This window comes from Numenius arquata, chromosome 6 (genome assembly GCF_964106895.1).
Source record: "Numenius arquata chromosome 6, bNumArq3.hap1.1, whole genome shotgun sequence".
Taxonomy (NCBI): domain Eukaryota; kingdom Metazoa; phylum Chordata; class Aves; order Charadriiformes; family Scolopacidae; genus Numenius; species Numenius arquata.
In genome coordinates, this window is record NC_133581.1 from 67117416 (window position 1) to 67138845 (window position 21430).

General features: G+C 52.1%; 1 protein-coding gene across 1 annotated transcript in view; it reads left to right on the forward strand.

The window, feature by feature from the left end:
- The first annotated feature begins 645 nt into the window (after window positions 1-645).
- The window catches only part of TXNDC16 (thioredoxin domain containing 16), a 38012-nt gene continuing 17227 nt past the window's right edge, over window positions 646-21430 (forward strand). Inside the window, exons 1-13 of the mRNA XM_074149310.1 lie at window positions 646-682; window positions 4838-5041; window positions 6069-6151; window positions 6577-6650; window positions 7605-7679; window positions 8019-8140; window positions 8659-8749; window positions 11023-11179; window positions 12563-12729; window positions 13758-13818; window positions 15185-15335; window positions 16136-16282; window positions 16767-16826. Coding sequence (XP_074005411.1) covers window positions 4873-5041; window positions 6069-6151; window positions 6577-6650; window positions 7605-7679; window positions 8019-8140; window positions 8659-8749; window positions 11023-11179; window positions 12563-12729; window positions 13758-13818; window positions 15185-15335; window positions 16136-16282; window positions 16767-16826 — 1357 coding nt within the window. The 5' untranslated portion in view covers window positions 646-682; window positions 4838-4872. The remainder of the gene's footprint in view (window positions 683-4837; window positions 5042-6068; window positions 6152-6576; window positions 6651-7604; window positions 7680-8018; window positions 8141-8658; window positions 8750-11022; window positions 11180-12562; window positions 12730-13757; window positions 13819-15184; window positions 15336-16135; window positions 16283-16766; window positions 16827-21430) is intronic.

Genomic DNA, 21430 nt, shown 5'->3' on the forward strand with positions numbered 1-21430 from the left:
CCCTTTCCTCTCCCGCTCCCCCTCCACCCCCCTCCAGCGGCGGAGCGGAGGCGCCGCCTGGCCCCGCCCCGCCGTGCGCCTTGTAACGGGGGTGCGCGTTGCAACGGGGCGCCAGCGGCTCTAGGGACACCACCACCCCGCCTCCCCCAGCAACCAGGTGTCCCCGCAGCAATAAGGGCAGAGAGCACCCCGCCTGGTGGGGTCGGCTCCAGCAGCGCTGTGCCCCTCCGGGGAGGGGTAGGGGGGAAGCGGGGAGCGTCCCTAGAGGGGTCCCTGGAGCTGCTTGGGGGGGACTTGGGGACCCCCTGCAGCCTGCCTGGGGGTGCGGGAGGAAGCCCCGCTGCGGTAGGTTGGGTCTGCGGTGTCTCTTCTCTCTGGGCAGCCGTGGCTGTGGCTGTGGGGAGAGCTGGGGGCGGGTGAGCATCCCGCTCCCGAGAGGTCTGGGCTCGGGGCTCAGAGATCCCACCGCTGGAAGGGCTGGACTGGACGCCCCCCAAGCTGTATTTTTGGCACCCCAGGTTCTCCAGCCGTGTAGCCGGGCCACCGGCCTCAGGGGACTGCTGAGGCCCAGGGGAGACCTCGATGGGCGATGCTCTCCTGGCAGCCGTGGCGAAGGGAGGAGGACGCCAGCCTTGAACGCTCAAGACACTCAGGGACAAGGACTTCAGCTCAGGACACCCAGGTAGGTGACATCCCTAAGCCATCTTGGATGGAGCGTGGCAATGTTGTCCATCATCACAGTGCCAGCTGCTCCCTGGGGACTTTGCGGGGGGCTGGTCCCCCGGGACAGACTGATTGGGGACAGTGGGACAGCAGCAGTGGGTGATGCTGTGGGCACCTCTCCAGCTGTGGGCAGAGGGAAAGGCTGCAGCGTGTCCCCTCCGCAGCCATGGCTGGCAAGTGAGGCCCAGCAGGGATGCTGGATGCCGGGAAGTGGGACCTGGAAGTGAAAATGAAAGTGAAACTCTCCAGGAAGTGGCTGGAGATGGAGCATCAGTGGGAAAAAAAACCCAGCGAGGTAAAGCAGGGTGGGCGGCGGGCTTTGAGGATGCGCTTCGAGGTCACTTGTGTTTCCCACCTCTGCTCCACCAGATGCTGCTCCCGCAGGCAGACGCCCCTCGTCCCCTCCCCGTCCCCCGACTGCAGGCCCGTATCTTGCTGATGCGGGGGGTCAGGGGCTGGGGGAGAGGAGCTCCGTTATCACCCGACATGGTGTGCCGGCCCTGCCTCCGCTCTCGTCAGCCTCGTCGGCGCGGATTTGTGCCGTGGGCTGATTACGGAGCGATCTGCAACGTCCTTAAAACCCTGCCGGGTGAAAAGTGCCTCCTGCCTGTGCACCAACGGCCTGGCAGCGCTCCGGGGGGAAACAGCGTTTGGGGACAAATGCAGGGTGACCCACAGGTGGGGGCAGTCCCAAGCACAAATCCAGGCTGGGCAGAGAACGGATGGAGGGCAGCCCTGAGGAGAAGGTCTTGGGGGTGTTGGTGGATGAGAAGCTCAGCATGAGCCAGCCCAGAAAGCGCCCCTGAATCCTGGGCTGCACCCCCAGCAGCGTGGCCAGCAGGGAGAGGGGGTGGGATTCTGCCCCTCTGCTCTGGGGAGACCCCCCTGCAGTGCTGCCTCCAGCTCTGGGGCCACCAACAGCAGAAGGATGTGGACCTGTTGGAGCGGGGCCAGAGGAGGCCACGGAGATGCTGGGAGGGCTGGAGCCCCTCTGCTGTGAGGACAGGCTGAGAGAGTTGGGGGGGTTCAGCCTGGAGAAGAGAAGGCTCCGGGGAGACCTTAGAGCCCCTTCCAGTCCCTAAAGGGGCTCCAGGAGAGATAGGGAGGGAGACAAGGAACTACTGGAGAGAGTCCAGTGGAGGCTACGAAGATGATCAGGGACTGGAGCATCTCTCAGGCTGAGAGACCTGGGTCTGTTTAGCCTGGAGAAGAGAAGATGCTTATCTATATCTAAAGGGCGCGGGTAGCAAGAGGATGGGGCCAGGTTCTTCTCAGTGGTGCCCAGTGACAGGACAAGGGGCAACGGGGACAAACCGGAACACAGGAAATTCCATCTGAACATGAGGAGAAACTTCTTTCCTGTGAGGGTGGCAGAGCCCTGGAAGAGGCTGCCCAGAGAGGTGGTGGAGTCTCCCTTTCTGGAGACATTCAAACCCCACCTGGATGCGTTTCTGTGCAACCTGCTCTGGGTGACCCTGCTCTGGCAGGGGGTTGGATGAGATGTTCTCCAGAGGTGTCTTCCAACCCCTTCCATTCTGGAATTCTCTGTGAGTTTGGGAGAGGTGCACGGAGAGGAGCAGCATCACACAGGGATGTGGAGAGGGCAGAAGGTGGATGCTGGAAAAACTGCAAGAGCCAGAGGAGACATGGAGAGAGATCAGGGCTTGGGTAGAGGCTGGACTTGTGTTTTAAATTGCTAGTACCCTCCTCCAGGTCTAATGCCGTCTTTGAGTCACTGGAGGCTGCTCCTCTGGCCTTGCCTCCTGGATAATAAGCTCTCCCAATTGACCTGGGCTAGTTCCCATGCACCAGGATTGCATTTACTTTTCCATCCTGCTGTGGCCAAGTTTGTCCTTTAGTAAACATCATCCCACCTCCGAGCCCCGTTCTCTGTCCCCTCTGGAAGCCAGCTGAACAGATGGGAGGGCAAAGGACCAGAAACGCCTGGCAGTCCCCAAAGCTGGAAGGGTGAGAAGTGAAGACTTTTAGATTAAAATTAAAAAATTCATGCCTTTCTCCGCTCCGTCCTTGTTGTTGGCCTGATCAAACCCCTCACCTACACGAGAGGGAGCCTGTGAAGGTTGAATACGCCTGGCTTTCCCTATCTCCCTACTCTTGGATCGAGGCGGAGGGACTTTTCCTGCTTGTTTTTGAGCATTTGAGCTTGGGTTCGTCACAGAGCAGCGATAGCGCTCTGCTGACAGCACCTGACAGGGTGGCTGGAGGGAATGACAGACCCGTGGACACAGGAGCGTTTGTGAGTCAAAGCAGCTGCAGCTCATGATGCAGAGCAAACAGCTTCTACATGGCTTCAATTCCAGCTTTGTCTCTTTGTTGACCAGGGTCCAGCCATGCTCCAGCGCGCTCGGCAGCAAAGAATGGTTCCTGAAGAGCAGGCTGCGAAGGAACCTGGTGTTAAACAGGGGAACGAAGTGGGAAGAAGGCGCTTTCTCATCCTGTGGTGGTTGTCCCCATGAATCATAGAATCATAGAATTATAAAATGGTTAGCGTTGGAAGGGACCTTAAAGATTATCCAGTTCCAACCTTCTGCCATGGCCAATGACACCTCCCACCAGACCAGGTTGCTCAAAGCTCCATCCAGCCTGTCCTTGAACCCCTCCAGGGATGGGGCAGCCACAGCTTCTCTGGGCAACCTGGGCCAGGGTCTAACCACCCTCACACCAAAGAATTTCTTCCCCAGATCTCATCTAAAGCCATTACCCCTCATCCTATGGCTCCACTCCCTATGAAGCTCTCCTGAGACCTTTAATCTGAGCAAGAAGAGTTAAAGAGCTGTAGGGAGGGCTGGTGGTGAACTCTGGCAGCAAAGACTCGCACGCTTGGTCTTTGCCCTGTTCTCTGAAGCATCTCACAAATTTCCTTGGCTCCTCTCCTAACAAGCTCCACGTGGAGACCCAACCTGGAAGGGAAGTTGCCAGGACCGCCCTCCAGCCTGGTCATGGGTTTGGCTCCCATGCCACCCATGTCAGAATAATACGAGGCTGGGCCGAGCAAGGCGTGACAAACTGGAGGAGTTTGCACAAACCTTTCTCCCATGTGGTGTAGGTAAAACCTCGTACAGCAGAGAGATGGGGCAGGCACTGGGGGAGGGATCTTGAACCTCCCCATGTCATTTGGCATGGTCTGGAGTCAACAATATGGCCTGTCCTTTTTTGAACACCTCTTTTGGTGGCACATATAGAATCACAGAATGGTTTGGGTTGGAAGGCACCTTAAAGATCATCCAGTTCCAACACCCCTTCCATGGACAGGGACACCTCCCACCAGACCAGGTTGCTCAAAGCCTCGTCCAGCCTGTCCTTGAACCCCTCCAGGGATGGGGCAGCCACAGCTTCTCTGGGCAACCTGGGCCAGTATCTCACCACCTTCACAGCAAAGAAGTTCTTCCCCAGATCTCATCTCAGTCTCCCCTCTTTCAGTTTAAAACCCTTCCTCCTCATCCTGTGGCTCCCCATCTCTCCTGGAGCCCCTTTAGGGACTGGAAGGGGCTCTAAGGTCTCCCTGGAGCCTTCTCTTCTCCAGGCTGAACCCCCCCAACTCTCTCAGTCTGTCCTCACAGCAGAGGGGCTCCAGCCCTCCCAGCATCTCCGTGGCTTCCTCTGGACCTGCTCCAACAGGTCCATGTCCCTCCTCTGCTGAGGAAGCCTTTTAACAAGAACTGAGACAGTTTGGGTGGGTTTTTTTTTCATATGATACTGTCATATCATATCATGCTCGTACATCTAATTAACGTTTGACTCGAAAAAAAAAAGGAAGGAAGAAAACGAGCCCTAAACTGAAACCCTGAGGGTCCATGCGCTTGCAGATACCACTCAGAGGAGCGGGTGCCTTTCATATGTACCACTCTGTATATATTTCATATAAATACCACTCAGATGACAGCCTTTGCTGTTATCTTTACAGTTGTGTGAATCACCTGCTGTTCTGGTGACTAACTCATGATGTCCTCGAGATGTTTGTGTCACATCTGGCAATTACAGGCCACGCTGCACCTACCTAAACAGAAGACACTCATTTATATGTTTGTATATATAGATAAATGTATTTAAAAAATATATATTCTTTTGTGGTTTGTTTTTTTTTTTTTCCCAGTTGTGACTCTCCTGTGCCTGTAGCTGATAGCAGCCATGTCAGCCCCAAAGGACAGATGGATTTCTTCCTTCTCTTTCCTGCTCTTCTGTGCTTCCTCCGTCCCAGCGCGGGGAAGTGCGATGCTGCTGCAGGAGCTGAGCCCCCAGGAGTATTTCAGTAGCTTGCAAGCCGGCAGAGCATCCCTGGCTTATTTCAGCCATAACGGTACGTATTTAACCCAGCCTGGCTTTTCTGCAAAGGCTCGTGTGAGGGTGTGTGTGAAAGTGGAACGATGAGGGGCCAATTCCTGGGATTTTTAAACCCGAAGTGATTTTGAAGAGCCCGGAAACTCGGTAGGATTCACTCGGCTAGTAAATCTGAGTTTGCACAGCCCTGAGTGCTCCTGACAGCCAGAGACCTCTTGGGGTGGGATCTTCCCTGGCTGTGTCCCCAGGCACAGTCCTTCAAACTTCTCCATTAATTTTCTGGATTACTTTCTGGAGGTACCATGGAAGAGAAACCCGACGTCAGAAGGAGTTGTCCCCTCAGAGGGGCTGGGTTTCTTTTCCATGGTACCTCCTAAGAAAAGGAGGATCCCTTGCATGCAGGGGAGCTAAGGAGGAGATCCTCAGCCTTGCCTTCCTTGTTCTGCTCCTTCATGACCCCCAGGTGTGGTTTCCCAGAGACATTAGTATGAGCTGAGACACCAACACAGCTCCCACATCAGCACTGAGTCTGTTAAAAAGGAAGGTGGGGATTCTGTGGGCATTTGCATTGTTGCCCATAGTTTTCTTTCAGTAAATACCTTACTTTTTGAGTAAGAGCAAGACCGTATTGTGTCAAGCACTGTCTCAGTGCGTGGCAGGAGGATGCTCTTGACTCTAAGGACTCCCTGGAGGGGTTCAAGGCCAGGCTGGACGGGGCTTTGAGCAACCTGGTCTGGTGGGAGGTGTCCCTGCCCAGGGCAGGGGGTTGGAACAGGAGGATCTTTAAGGTCCCTTCCGACCCGAACCATTCTATGATGCTATGATTTGCAGGCCAGCCCAGTAGCACCCATCTGACAAAACCAGTCGTGGTTTCTGTCTCCCACAGCCACATCCTCACAGGCTCCTCCACCAGCAGCACACCACAGGTCCCTGTTTCCCCTGATTCAGGATGTCCCAGGCAGTGCTTGCCCTGAAGGTGCTCTCATCTGCCTCATCCATAAGGTGAAAAGATGGAAACCACCTTTTTTTTTTTTTTAACGTTTCAGCTTCTCCTGGTGCCCAGCCCTTCTTGGAGCAGATTGAGAACTCGGCGGAGGCCCTCCAGGACTATGGCATTTCAGTGGTGAAGGTAAACGGGGACAAGGAGTGGACAGGCTATGTATTTCTGCAGGGCTTTCTGCGGGGTGGTCAGAGCTTCTCTCGACCCACCTTGTGGGACCCCACAAAAAAGCAGATGTTGGCTGAGCAGGGCATCCCATTTTATTCCCTTGCCCTGTCTGAGTTTAATGAGCAAGCAACAGTCTGTCACTGTAAATATGCTGGGCAGATCAGAAGATCTCTTGATCCCATCTGACCCAGTTCAAGGCAGGCTGAACTGGGAAACTGAAGTACAAACTCCAGTCCCCAGCTCTGGACTCCCATTTTGTTGTAGTTTCTCTCCCAGCAGGTTTGGAAAGGCTGTATTTACACCCTTGAAAGGGAGAGAGCTGTAGCGCTGTATGTTTGTAGTCATTTGTGGAGCTGAATGTCTAATTACATGCTTTCCATATCTAGGTTAAATGTCCCAAGGAGGATGTCTCAAGATACTGTGGGAAAGAAAATGTGTTAAGGAAGGCCTACCTGTTTAGGTGAGCGGGATTTTTCTGGACACCACACTGTGATTGCTTCCCAGTGCAAATGTTTGGAGGAAAGGCTGTCAGGGATCAGAGATGGCAGCGTAGGAGGAGAGGAGCCACGAGGGCAGCAGTGACATACGGAGTTTAGTGAAAAGTACCAAAGTAGATGCTTTGTCCTTGGTGTGAAACCACTTATCCCTCACCATGTTCCTTTGAGCAGCAGAGGGCTGTGCTGCTGCAGGAAACCACCAGAGAAACCCTCCATCAGTCTTCTTCTGTCCTGGCCTCTCACCACCAGGTCGTCCAGAGTTACACTCAGACCACTAGATTTTGGGTCTAGTCCTTGAAAGAAACACGCTTTGGTTGGCCTGGTTGGCTCATCTGCCCTGGATGTGAAGGTTTAGCTCTTGGTCTCTCTGTAGGTTATAGAATCATAGAATCATCTCGGTTGGAAGGGACTTTTAAGATCATTGAGTCCAACCGTCAACCCAACACTGACAAAACCACCACTAACCCATGTCCCTCAGCACCACGTCTGCCTGGCTTTTAAAGACCTCCAGGGATGGTGACTCCACCACTGCCCTGGGCAGCCTGTTCCAAGGCTTGACAACCCTTTCAGTGAAGAAGTTTTTTGCTAATATCCATCCTAAACCTCCCCTGGATCAACTTGAGGCCGTTCCCTCTTGTCCTATCGCCTGTTCCTTGGGAGAAGAGATGGACCCCCCCTGGCTACACCCTCCTTTCAGGGAGTTGTAGAGAGCGAGAAGGTCTCCTGGTCTCCAGAAGGCTGGATGGGGCTTTGAGCAACCTGGTCTAGTGGGAGGTGTCCCTGCCCATGGCAGGGGGTTGGAACGAGATGATCTTTAAGGTCCCTTCTAAGCTGAACCATTCTATGATTTTATGAATTAGGTACATGTAGCTAGTCTTCCATAGTTTCTTTGGTGATGCTCTTTCTTCCCTCCCCAGAGGTAACGTGCTGATCCGAGAGTTCCCCACCGATGCCTTGTTTGACGTGGACTCCATTGTTGCCAACGTTTTGTTGTAAGTACAGACCAGGTGCATCTCCGTGAAATAATTTACTTCCCATTTTCGCCTGTTGATATAAAGTTTTGCAGAAATTCAACCCCCCCCACGTACTGCAGAGGCCGCTCTCAGCCACGTAGGAGGCTGCTTCTCCCTTTGGGATGGTTTGACCCTGTGAAATCTATGTCCTTGAGATGACTCGCCAGCACACATCTGGGCAGCTGCATTTGGCTGTGGATCTTCAATCTGCCAGCAAGAAGCTGGAATTTTACCTTGTTTTTCCCGTCACAGTTATGTGGCTGCAAATTCGCTCTTAAAAGCAAACAGTTGCTAATGAGTTTTTTTCTGACTCCTCAGTGCCCTACTCTTTAATGAAGTGAAATATGTTGAAACACTGGCAGATCTTCAGAACATTGAAAACACGCTGAAAGGGAGGTCGAACATGGTCTTTGCTTATGTGCCAGCTACTGGGACAGCAGGTATTAACCCTCAGCTTTGCATCTTTGCTCTCCCCCCGGAGCCTTTTTTACTAAGGTGGAAGGGAGGTGGGTTTCTGACCCCAAGTCCTGCAAACGGAGGATCGAGAGAGCCTGAAAGGGCCACAAGTTCTCCACCTCTGTCTCTCTTGCTGTGTTTCCAAAGGGATGAGGTGCACCAGAAGAGTTCTTCTGGGAGCACACAGACTTTCAGAGATGGACTTGAGTGGGAAAGCAAGGCAGGGGTTGCTGTCTTAATAAAAAAATAAGCAAACCCATGGACAGACCACCTCTGGTGATGCAGTAGAACGGGTTCACTTATACCACCCGAGTGTTTACTGGGCATCAGGAACGGGGTTCAGCTCCAGTTGCTCAGTTACCTCCATAGTATGTCATCAGACAGCTGGGGCTTTTTCCTGAGGGCTTCTGAAAGCCTGGGCATTGATATTTACAACTGGGGAGGGTGAAGAAGGAGATCTGGAGGGAGCTGGGATGAGTTTGTCTTGCCTTTCTCTTTCCAGAGCACAGAGCCGTAATGGAGGCGGCTTTTGTCTATGGGACCGTCCACCAGTTCATTCTGACCACTGAGGCAACGCTGCTGAAAGACACTGGGTATGTCCAAAGCCACACAAACACCCACCAGGTAGAGCTTTTCCCCTGCACTGTTTGCTCTACTCCTGGTTTCTCAGATTCCCAGGTCAAATCTGGGCTGGTATTGGGATGTTATGCCGAGGGTGGACAGCTGGATCTGGTTTGCTTTTCCAAAACCAGCTGCTGCTTGTGTTCCTGGACTTGGAATAGCCGTGCCATGTGTGACTGTTCATTGAATGGGATTCTATAGGAGAATCACAGAACCACAGAATCTTCTTGGTTGGAAGGGACCTTTGAGATCATCGAGCCTGCTGTCTTCTTTCCGTGGTTGACCGATCCAACCTCAGCCAAGGGATTTCAGGGGGGCTGATAGAGCTGATGTTACAGTCTTAAAACACTCAACCTTGTGCGTTGCTGAGCAAGTCTGGCCAGATGAGAAGAGTAACAACTGCTATAGTGGGTCAGCTCAAAGGCCACTGAGCTCTGTATCTGGCCTCTGCAGTGGCCAGAGGTGGTTACCAAGGGGTATGAGGGTACAGATGGGTGTTGCCTCCAGCATCCCATCTTCTGGCATTCAGAGGTTTCGGGGCTCTCCGAGATGGGAGCTGAACCTGTGTCATGGTGTTAAGAGCCACCAGAATTTTTTAAACACATTTTTACTTTTCATCTCAGCGGTTTCTGGCAGCGGTGAGTTCTGCAGTTCGGCTGCATGAGACACTGCTCCCTGGACAGGCTGAGAGAGTTGGGGGGGTTCAGCCTGGAGAAGAGAAGGCTCCAGGGAGACCTTAGAGCCCCTTCCAGTCCCTAAAGGGGCTCCAGGAAAGCTGGAGAGGGACTCTTGATCAGGGAGGGGAGCCACAGGACAAGGGGGAAGGGTTTTAAACTGAAAGAGGGGAGATTGAGATGAGATCTGGGGAAGAAATTCTTTGCTGTGAGGGTGGTGAGACCCTGGCCCAGGTTGCCCAGAGAAGCTGTGGCTGCCCCATCCCTGGAGGGGTTCAAGGCCAGGCTGGATGGGGCTTTGAGCAACCAGGTCTGGTGGGAGGTGTCCCTGCCCAGGGCAGGGGGTGGGACTCGGTGATCTTTAAGGTCCCTTCCAACTCAAACCATTCTATGATTCTTTGATTTGGGACTTCCCACCCCATGGCATAAGACACTGCTCCCAGGAGTGTTGTATTTGGGTCTTCCCACCCCATGGCTTCACTGGGGCTGGCGAGCTCGGGCCATCCCCTTCCCATGCCGGGGGGAGCTGCATTCGAAGGGCAGATCCTGCTGCTGCTGTGACCCACTGCATTCAGGAAACTGAGGGAGAGAAAGGTGGGAATACCACATAGCATGTCGCCTCTTCATCAGAGCCTCTATACAACCATCTGCCTACTTTCTGAGTTGACATCAGGGCAAGGACCAAAGCTGTCCTTCCCCGAGATGCCATCCCATCCTTGCAGGAACTGTGATAAGGGACAACATTTTGTGGCTGCCACTAGATGGCACGGTTGTCATTTGGACAGGAATTGGCTTCATTCTGCTTAAAGCAAAGAGGACACCAGCAGGCCATCTCCTTAGCTGATGAAATGGTGGTAGCTTCACCAACATGAATAGCTTTCAGCCAACCAGGGCGGCAGGCTTTGAGGTCTTAATCCTACACCCTGCTCTTCCTCTTAAAACCCTTTACAAAGAAGGTGATCCCTATTTTAGATGTGGGGAATGGGTGGGTAAGGAAAGAAATGTGACCTCCCAAAGCTGACCCGCAGGCTAACACCATAGCAGGGACCAGAGCAGGAGCAGGAACACCAGAGCAGGAATCACTAACCAGGGAACCATCCAGGGAACTCCATCTCACTGCTTCCTTCGGTGCAGCCTAAACCAATGCTGTTCAAAAGGTGGAATATTCCTTAAACAGTCTGTAAGATGTCATCAGTGAGGTAAAAGACATGAGCAAAGCTCTACTTCAGCTGTCCTCCTCGCAGGATCTCCACTGGAGAGCCATGGCTGGTCCCACTAAGAAGAGCTTAATTTGTGTCCTTCTTCAGCCAAATATTCTGGGATTGAGGTCATTTACACCCAGTGATTCAAGGGTTTTATTAGATGTCCAGCACAATTCTGAAAAGCAGCTGGACACAGTTGTACCTGTCACTAGTAGGGCTCTTGAAGACATCCCACAAGCCTCCCAAACCCTAAATTTGAGGGTCATCTGTCCTGTAAAAGATGTCAGCAAACATGGCCATCGGTCAGGGCGTATTAAAACCCCACGATGGATGCCTAACTCACCATGAGTTTTGTTTTCTCTCTCATAGCCAGGAGGACCCTGATGTGTCATCTGCTCGGCTGCTGTTCTGCCACTGCCAGCGGGCCACGGACCTAGCCCAGCCCTGCAGGAGGACGGCCATGGGGCAGGCTCTGACGATGCTCAACATCCACAGGCACCTCAAGCTCATGGGGGCTCCTCTGGTGGTATGACGGGGGAAGAGGAGCCGCTTGAGCTGTGGGCACGAGGGCAGCTGTGGGGGATGCGAGGATGAGGGAGGTGTGAGCAGAGGGCAAGGCTGAGCGTGACAATCTGCCCCTTCGTCGTGAAGTTAATGGCAAAACTCCCAGGTTGGGTCCAAGCAAGGAAGAGGCATGGGGCTGGACAGGAGCGACAGTCCATTGCACCGCTCAGCTTGCTTAGACCTTTCCAGGGAGCCCTGGCACCAGTGTGTGCTCCTTCAGTTGTCTGTAAGCACCACGAGTGGGAAGAGGGTGGAGATGCCCCTTGAACTTCACTGGGATGTATAGAATAGCATGGCATGTCGTGGTTTGGGCATTGCGTAGCATAGTTCAGTTGGAAGGAACCTACAACGATCATCTAGTCCAACTGCCTGGCCACTTCTGGGCTGATCAAAAGTTAAAGCATAGTCCAAATTAAGGGCATAGTCCAAATGCCCCTTAAACACTGACGGGCTTGGGGCATCGACCACCTCCCTAGGAAGCCTGTTCCAGTCTTTGACCACCTTCTAAGTAAACAGATGCTTCCTAATGTCCAGTCTAAACCGCTCCTGGCACAGTTTTGAACCATCCACGTCCTGTCACTGGATCCCAGGGAAAAGAGCTCAGCTCCTCCCTCTCCACGTCCCCTCCTCCAAAAGCTGTGGAGAGCAAAGAGGTGATCCCTCAGCCTCCTTTTCTCCAAACTAGACAAACCCGAAGTCCTCAGCTGCTCCTTTAGGCTCCCCACAGGAGTCTCAGCACCCTGGGGAGATGGATATCAGTGATTCATGCCTTGGTGAGCACAAGGGACAGGAGACTCCATCCTATCTCCTCTCCCCACTGGGCGGTGAACTTCAGCAGGCCTCCAGTTCTCACTGGTGACATCTCTGCCCAGTCTAAAGGATGGATAGATGAGCTGGGAAGTGCCTCCTGGGTTAGGCCCATGGAGGGAAGGTGCCTCATTAAGCAGCTCCGTGCTGTCATGAAGCAGCATGTCCAAGGCAGGAAGGGAGAAGATGCCAGCTCTTGCATGTTGCGGCTGGGGTTTTCAAACTGCTGTGGGGAATGGGTGCCAGGTAAACAAAAATTAATGGGGATTTGACATCTGGAGTTGCTAAGTGACAAAGAACATGCATAATAAAGGCCAGGTTTTTAACAGGGAGGGTCATGACAAGTTGGAACAGTTTAACAAGGGTTGTGTGGGTTCTGCTTCCATGGAAATTTTAGAATCAGGGTTGGAGGCTTTTTCTCAAGGGTATCCTTATTTCTGTGGCTGGGGGACACATGGTGGCTTGGGCTGTGCAGAAGAGCTGAAGCACCTTCAACGGTGTGGAGATGTGCTGCAATATAACCATGTCCCTTCTCCAGACAGAGGTTGCTGAGGACCCAGAGAAGGTTTCCACCGTTCACTTACAGCTTGGGCTGCCACTTGTGTTCATCCTCAGCCAGAAAGACACCTACGAGGCTGACAGGAGGACAGCAGAGTTTGTGGCCTGGCAGCTCTTGGGGAAAGCAGGAGTTGCCCTTTTGTCCAGGTATTTGCTTCAAGTGTTTTGGGGTTCTCCTTGCTTTTTGTGGTGTTTCTGAGCTCAGTTAACCCACAGCCAGGATGATGGTCAACAGGCTTATTCAGATTTGTATGAGAGGCAGTAAAACTAGGCTATATCCTGTTAGAGGATGTCACATTTAAGAACTTGTCCAGAATCAGATTAGTTTGGTTTCAGATTGGCTGTAAGCGTAGAAATGTGTGAGCCTCTTGCTGACTTAGAAGTGGAAAAACAGTCAGACTAAGAGATTTTGGAAAGGAACCTTAGTGCAGATGGAAGGCTTGTCTTTTGCCCTTGAATTAAGGGCAGAAGGAGATCCAGTAAAGGAGGTGGACTGTGGGGACCACCAGTTACTTACCCCTCTCCATGGGCTCAGGAGCAGCCTGCATACACCAGACTGTTTGAAAATGCTTCCATGGTGTCCTGCCAAAGGAGGTGTGCAGCCCCGGTAGGCATGGTTGCCTCTGGGGATGTCTGCTGGCAGCCGTGCAGGTGGGAGGAGATGGAGGAAGGGTGGGTTCTTCCAGCTTCCTGCCACCGTGGTACCTCCTTGTATGGAGGCACTTCTTGGATGCATTTACTCATCCAACCAAGGCTAAGTTGGATGGGACTTTGAGCAACCTGGTCTAGTGGGAGGTGTCCTGGCCCATGGCAGGGGGTTGGAACAAGGTGATCTTTAAGGTCCCTTCCAACCCAAACCATTCTATGGTTCTATGAGCTGAAGTCCACCAGCAGATCATCTGCACTGGGATGTGGCTACCAGTGCGTGAGCAAAGACCCAAACCACAGAAAGGGAATCCAAGCCCTTTGCAAAATTGACACACTATGCAGTGCAGTCCCACCAGGAGGTCACTTGAAGCCTATTTCTCCACCACTGACATTTATTCTGGGTTCCTGTGAGTTCTCAGGGGCCCTGAAGCACAGCTCCGTGAGGACAAGGTGCTGCTGAGAGAGGTGGGCTGAATACAGGGGGTGACCATGCACAACGTGATGATGTTCACTTTGTGTTTTGGAAGGGACCTCGTCGATTTGAACGTTCTGCTCCGGTCAAACGTCGCTCTGAAGACACCGGATGAGGTTAGATGCTGGATTTCTTTATTGTACGACTCTGATTTCCCTGTCTGGGCATGGTTATCTTCAGAGGTGTTGGGGTGTTTTTCGGCTCTGTTGTTATTTGACAGCCTTCCCAGAAGCTCAAGGGGAAGTGTCTTTCCTTAGATGCACGATGTATTTGGAACTGCCTGAGCTTAGTACTGCAGAGTAATTGTGCCTGCTGGTAAAATATTGAGTTTATTTTGGCTTCAAAACCTAGAGTGACATCTCCATTACACCCTAAAGCAACACAAGGTGGTGAACTACCTAAGGCAGTAGTCCAAGTACAAATTCTCCAAAGATTTGGACTTCTGAAGGCCCTTGCCCCCTAAAGAAAGGCGTTCAAAAGATGGGAGAGGAAATGAGTGTGAAACTCAGACCAAAACAACCAAAGGTCTGTGCTGAACTGATGTAACCCAATGCCTCTGGCAGTGATCTGGGAAAATGGCAGGGTGTAAGTTAAATGAGGTTGATCAAGATGAGGTAAACTCTGGAGGGACCTGACCCAGCTTGTGAGGCGAGATGGAATTCAGCGCTGACGAATGCCAAGGAGCACACCTTGCCCTAGATTACCTGAACTGTCACACTTGTGATTGCGAAGATACAGGATCAGACCTGAGCCTGGGCGTCCCCTGAGGGCTTCCCCCTGCCCTGCTGAGAGACGTGCACGTTGCCTTTCTCCTCTTCGAGCCAATGGGAGGTGCCAGCAGTTTGTCATTTCTCTCAGTTCATTATAAAATTCATCTTCTCTGAAGTGCCTTTCGCTGAGACGCTGCCAGAACTGGTTTTAAGCCGACAAGGTCTCATTTCTGGGAAACACGTTTTTGTTCTTTTCTTTCCATGGGTTGGCAGCCCGCGTACGCTTGGGAGCACTCATCTTTGTTGAGCTCCATGAGATAAAGGATTTTTTTTTTTGTGCTGGTTTCCCAGGCTGTGATGGGCTCCTCTCACCCGGCCTGACCCCTTTAGAGGGGGGACGGCCAAGTGGACCCTGTACCTCCCCACTCTGGATGTATTTACTGGCCACTGGGCTTTTTCTTTCAGTGGTGGATCTATGATGAGATCCTGGGAGGTGGAGCGGGTGTTCACTTTCACCACTCCAGGCGCAGGATCCCACACAGCCACAATTTCTTCCTGGCAAGGAAAAATCAGTCTGGAGGGAGAAGAACTCAAGCGCAGGTGAAATTGGGTCAAAGAAACACACCCCAGAATCTCCCCTGTTTGGCAGCTTTAGGAATCTGCTGACATACCCCAAAAATAAGGAGTTGGGTGATGGTGCCCCATCAGCCTTGATTTGTGGATGAAAAAGGCAGAGGGTTTTGCTCCCACTGATATATTCTGTTCTCTTTAGGGAGTGCCAGTCAAATACCTGGTCTTGGAAGACACAGATGAAGTTATAACCCTGGTGGAAGATAAGAGCAAGGTCAGACAAATCCAGGAGGATGAGGAGGAGGAGGAGGAGGAGGAGGAAGATGAGGAGGAAAAAGAGAATAACAATCAAGGTGTGCAACTAAACGGTGAAAAGCTGATTGTCATCAGATGGGACATGCCATCAGCATCTGCTGGGCACATGCAGGCATACGTTAAAGCGTTAGAGAGCACTTTTGCAAATCCAAGGCAAACCATCACGGTCACATCACAGTGGCACAAAGCGGCTCTTTTATTCTCTGCAAATCGCTGGAGTTTCATGCCGGACAGGCATGATTTTTAGGGGAAACACGAGGGAGGGAAATCAGCAGCTGTTAGAGGAACAGTTGCAGAGGTGCTGTGTGAGGGACAGAGGTGCTTCTGCTTGAATCATCCAGCTTCAGGGCCAGGAGGGTTTAAAATGCACCCAACACACATCGGAAAAAGCCCCTCAGAATTATCAGACCCTTTGAAAAGGCTTGAGACGTGTTTTCCTAAGAGCTGTTCCAGGGAGAGAACACTGGCCCCTGCAATGCTTCCTTGAAAATGCATTTGTTTTCCATAGAGAATTGGGTTTGTTTTCCAAAAAAAAAAAAAAAAGTGGTGCAGGGTTCTAGAGGAGCCAACATGCTGGAAGAAATGTGTTCAAATCAGAGGGTGCAACTGGTGTGAGACGGAATATGTGCATTTTGATGAGTTTGTGTGGCTGACAGTGAGTGTGTCCGGGCTTTTGCCTCCACTCCTCCACGTCAGGCAATTCCTTACCCCCCCTGCTGACAGTCACCAGGTCTCTGCTGAGAGGTCCTGGCTTCCCAAAACTGATGTGGTGGCACAGGGCAGTTTCCCCGTGTCCTTTGTGCCCCTGTGTTGATGCACGGCTGTGGCTCCCTTGCAGACGTTCAGGACGACCAAGTGGTGGAAGCAGTTTCCAGGGACAAGAAGCGAGAGCTGCCCCTGGAGCAGATCCTTGTCCTGACAGAGGAGACCTTCCACTCTGCCCTCCTGGAGGCTGCCCGGACGGTGGTGCTGTTTTATGCCAGCTGTGAGTACGAAACGTGGCCTGCCTGTCCCTTCTCCAAGCTTGCGCCGCTCACCAGCGCTTGCTGTAATATGATGATCCCATCGACAGGTTTTAATGATAAATAAATGCCACATCCTGCTCCATGGGCCTCCACCCAAAGTTACCAATCAGATTAGATCAGTTCTTCTCAGCCTGGAGACAGTATCTCTCAGTATAGAAGATATCGATGCTCGTAGGTTTTTAACCTTCGTGTTTACAGGGGTTGAATGTAAGGGCAAGAGGGGAAATTGCGGTAGCGTGGGCTCATGGCACAGCCTAGACAACCTGGTTGCAGCACCTGTGGCACAGAAGCATGAAGACCAACTTTCCTTATTTCTTTCAAGCCTTTCAGAGCTTGAAGCACCTTAGGATGCAGAAAACCGTAACGTGACATTGTCAGAGAGCGAGGTGGGGCTGGTCTGTCACCTTGTATGTACCTCAGGGCTGTGTCTCTCCTGTGTTTCAGGGGAGGCAGTGTCCCTGGCAGTGCTGCGGTCCTACACCGAGGTGGCTGATCACCTGAAAGGTAAGGTGCCACAGGTCTGAGTGCTTTACAGCTGGCATTCACCTACCCTGGTCCTGAAGACTGGGAGGATATTGATGGTACCTCATTCCCTCACCCAAAATATACTCATTTTTCCCCCTCAAACTCATTAAGGAAGGCATACCCACATCAGGTTGCTTAGGAAGAGTCCTTTGTTTCTTATTTAGGGATCTTTGTGGTCCATTTGTGCCTCTGTAAAGTCACGGGACTGGGAATGCAGCCTTCTGCAGTCACCTTATGTTGTTGGTGTAAACTGGTACACACCAGCTGCCCAAACTGCCTTGCAGCTGAGATGGTGATGCTGGTGGGCACAGTGACAGTGTAATGGATGATGGTGATATTGGTGGGCACAGTGACAGCACGATGGATGGTGACAATGGTGATGTTGGTGGGCACAGTGACAGTATGATGGATGGTGGTGGTGATGATGGTGGTGATATAGGTGGGCACAGTGACAGCACGATGGATGGTGACGATGGTGGTGTTGGTGGGCACAGTGACAGCATAATGTATGGTGGTGATGATGATGGTGATGTTGGTGGGCACAGTGACAGCATAATGTAGATGATGATGGTGATGTTGGTGGGCACTGTGATTGCTTGATGAATGATGGTGATGGTGGTGGGCACAGTGATTGCATGAGGAATGATGGTGATGGTGGTAATGATGATGGTGGTGGGCACAGTGATTGCGTGATGAATGCCCAAGTGCATGGGGAGGGCCAGGGCAGAGCACCAGAGGCAGTGGGTGACACAGGGTGGGCTTTGGAACAAGGAGGGACTGTAGCCTGCCTGCATCATGGAAATGGGTCCTGTTTGTGCCCCTCAGTGCTAGGTCCTGCACAGACCAAGGAGATGCACTACATGCTGCACATCTCCTGTTCTTGGAAGGACTTGATCTGGAAAGGAGCAGTAATTGGCCCTGGCTTTGGTGGAAAGCGTGACAGACAGGTGTGGGCAGGCCCAGATCCACCAGGGCAGGACGGTGTCAGAAGAAGAATTTACAGTGATGGTGCCTTCAGGGGCTGGAGACCGGCTTAATCACATGGGAATTCTTGCAGACGGCCACAAAACTCCATAAATACCACGTGACAGTGAAGACTCAGTAACACTTAAAGACAGCACACATCAGGCAGTCTGGTAGTAAAAGCAGGAGTGAATGATCCTTCAAGAGGGTCTGAACAGTTCCTGAGCCCAATTCAGCTTCATTCAGGTTTTCAGCCCCATCCCTCTCTACAGTTAGTGGAGAGAGGTGGGTTCTTCTGCACATCCATCATTCTCACATGGGCTGAATCTCTTCCAGAGATGCCTCTTTCTCCCCCATGGCTGCAGGGGACACTCAGGTGGCTTCATCCCCAACTCATTGCAGCTCAGTGTGGAAGTCCCGTGGATGTGGGCAAGAGCTGTTCTGGCATCCCTGGAGGTGGCTGGTGCCTTCTCTTGGTTTTTCCTTCTTCATCAAGGCTTGTTTCTCCTACTGATGGCACTTCCCTGGGACTGGGCACCGAGTCCTGCAGGGTGCAAGCAGAACTCAGGGTGAGCTCTCAGCAGTGGGGAGAGATGTAGAGCCTGCAGAGGACCCAGCCAGCTTTCTGGGAAGCAGTTGCAGTGGGAGTTGCTTACGAGAAACCCTCCTGGGAACGCTGCGGACAGTGCTGTGGTTTGGATAAAAGCGGTTCTGCATTCATAGTTTGCATGAAGGGAAAGTCACCAGCAGCTTTGATCTGGACTGAAATCCCGGGAATAAACAGGAAAGCTCGGGGAAGGGTTGTTGTTGTTGTTAGAGACGTTACGGTGGTTGATGGTTTGGGCTTTCTTTTAGGCTCCCCAGCAGTCAGACCAGCTATGAGGAGCAACCTGGGAGAGTCAGTGGATGAAACCCTGCCTCTTCCTGAGCCGGTGGTCAAGCCTTGGCTGGTTCTGCACGGCCAAGCTTGCACCATGTGTTTTTTGTATCGTTTGATAGCAATCTCAGTCTATGGAAGCATCCGCAGGCAGATTCTCAACGGAGATTAAGGACTGATTGGGGACAGGGCCTTACCTCTGTGATCAGTGAGGTCCCCACCAAAAATTCCCAGGCCAGATGTGACCTGTGGGATGACTCCAGTCTGCTTTCCCCGGTGCGGCCTCAGGGAGGTCGGGGAACAGCTGCGTCAGTGGACCTGGAGATCTGGAGATCCTTTGTCTCTGCTGCTGAGGGAGCCTCAGTTGCAGGCAGGGCTACCAGGGGAGCTGGAAGACCTAAAGGTTTTGGGGTCCCTGCACTCTCAGTTATGGCCAGGATGAGGGAACATACAAGGGGCAGAACTGTAGGATCTTGTGTTCCTCTTTCACCTTTCTTCCCATCCAGCAGCTCAGCAGTGACCACAGGGATGAACAGGCCCTTGCTGAGTTTCTTAACTCCTGAAACCTCCGCTCAGTCAGTAATTAATAACGTGGTGCAGATTGGGATGGGAGAGAGATCATCCTGTACAGGATGTTCCTCGGGCCAGATGGGGCTCCTTTGGAGCACTTTTGGTACGTAATCCCCCAAAGTAACATGCAAATACCAAAACCATATTTGAGGGACCTTAGAGCAGCCTTGCAACTCAATTTTAAGAAGACATCAAAGCCCTATTTCCATGTCATTATTTTTCAGAGTTGGGCAAGACACAAGATTATGTGGTAACAGATGATGAGAACCAGCTACACTGGCCCAGGGGTGTGAAATAAATCCGGGGGCAGGCTGTTCAACTTGGAGATGTTATTTCAGAGCCTGGAGAATGACACAAACCATTTCGGCCCTCGTGGAGTGTTTTGACGGCTCCTGACCGTCTTGAGTGGAATTGCAGACCCTTAGCTCCGTGCTGCCGCTGGCTTTTTCCGTCCATGAGTTTGACACAAGGCAGAGAACGGCAGCAAACTCCTCGTGTGAGCTGCGGAGCAGAACCTAAAATGAGTTTTGCAGAAAATGGTCCAGTGGGATGCCAAGGACGTAGGGATAGGGGATGGGAACACATGGTAAGGTCACCTCTGCCTTCACCCTTGCCTGTGGAGATGGCTTGCCCATCCCTGGCAGGCACGTTTCTAACGTGATTAAAAAATCCCTTCCACGGCTTCTCTGCCAAAAAGACTGATTTCTGCTTGGTTCTCAGTTGCTTATTTTAATCTTTGGTCAAAACTCCCTACCTGGGAATGGCTTGTTGCTTGTCCTTGCCCAGCTGGATCTCACTGTCGCCTCCAGAGCAGACTTTACATATTGTTAGATTTTATTTCCGTTTCTTTCTTCCAGGCAATTTCCAATCAAAAGAAACACAGTTCTTTGGGTTTTTCCTCAGGAGGCGTCTTCCAAACTTCTCCAGGTTCTCTCTCATCTCCTTAAGACTTTCCAAAAAAAAAAAAACCAGTCTGGCCCAAACCACGGCAACACGTTTCCCAGCCTGACTTGTTGGGCTCTGCAGAGGTCTCACCAGGACAGAGGAGCATCATTTTCCTCCCGTGTCTTGCAGACGCTGTTGAAAGTTCATCCCAGAATGAGCTTTGCCCTCTTCTGCAGCGCTGATGGTATCTGTGTGTCCTGAATCCCACTGCTGTTAAGCTTTACCCTTCAAATTGCTTTCTGCCCCTCCGGGCATGGGATCATCTGCAGATTGGATGTGTGTGGTTAATTCCAGCAGCCAGGCCTTTAATGAAAACAGTGATCAGAATCAAACCCAGGACAGAGAGAGAAGAAAGCTGGGCTGTTTTGATCTGCCGTACTCTTGAGAAATCCTTATCACCTGCCCTCACCCTGGTTTCTGGAGGACACTTTGCCATGGTGTGTACTTGCCTCTAGGTTTCATCCCACCTTTCCCATGGAACTCTTGAACCCTCTTCAAACGAATTTAGGGAAGGCACAAAGATTTCTGAGATACGGCATTCCTGCAGTGGGCATGGAGGAGGTATGGCCCGAGGACTGTACACAGCCCTGCTGTCCTTGGTCAAGCCTGCAAGTAGGTAGGAGGCAGGTCAGGTGAGGCTGGCAACCAAGGGGCTGTGGCTAGTGAAGCTGGTGGTGGTTCACCTGCACGGGCTTAGGCATGGACCAGCAGCAGCGTGTACTGGTCATCGCCCAACCTGCAGATGAAAGGAAGGCTGAGAAGGACACGATGGAGCTGCAGGGGCTGTGTCTTGGGCTCCTGGAGAACAGGCAGGGAACCGACCTTCATTCGTTTCGCTGCTTATGAATCCCTTGAGTTTATCGCTTTGGTGGGACCTGTAAAAAAGCTTTTTTAGTACCAGGAATCAAAGTTGGACTGACTGCTCCCTTTCCCTCTCCCTTACCTGTGAGACCCCAGGTTCCTTCTCAAGGTCCCAAAGGTACCTGCTAGTGGCTTGGAGATGAGCAGCTTGCATAGGTGGAATAGAGTAAATGCCATCAGATTGCCAACCTCTATTACATCTGTCATGTTTATGTGATCTTTAACTTCTCCTTGTATGTTGGGCTCCATGTTTTAGGTAGAACAGCCACTTTTCAATACCGGACACCTTAAAAAATGAAAAAGCCTTGAATGTGTCAGCCTCTTCCACGCCAAGCTTTATCTGCCCTCTTTCCTGTAAGTGAGGGCC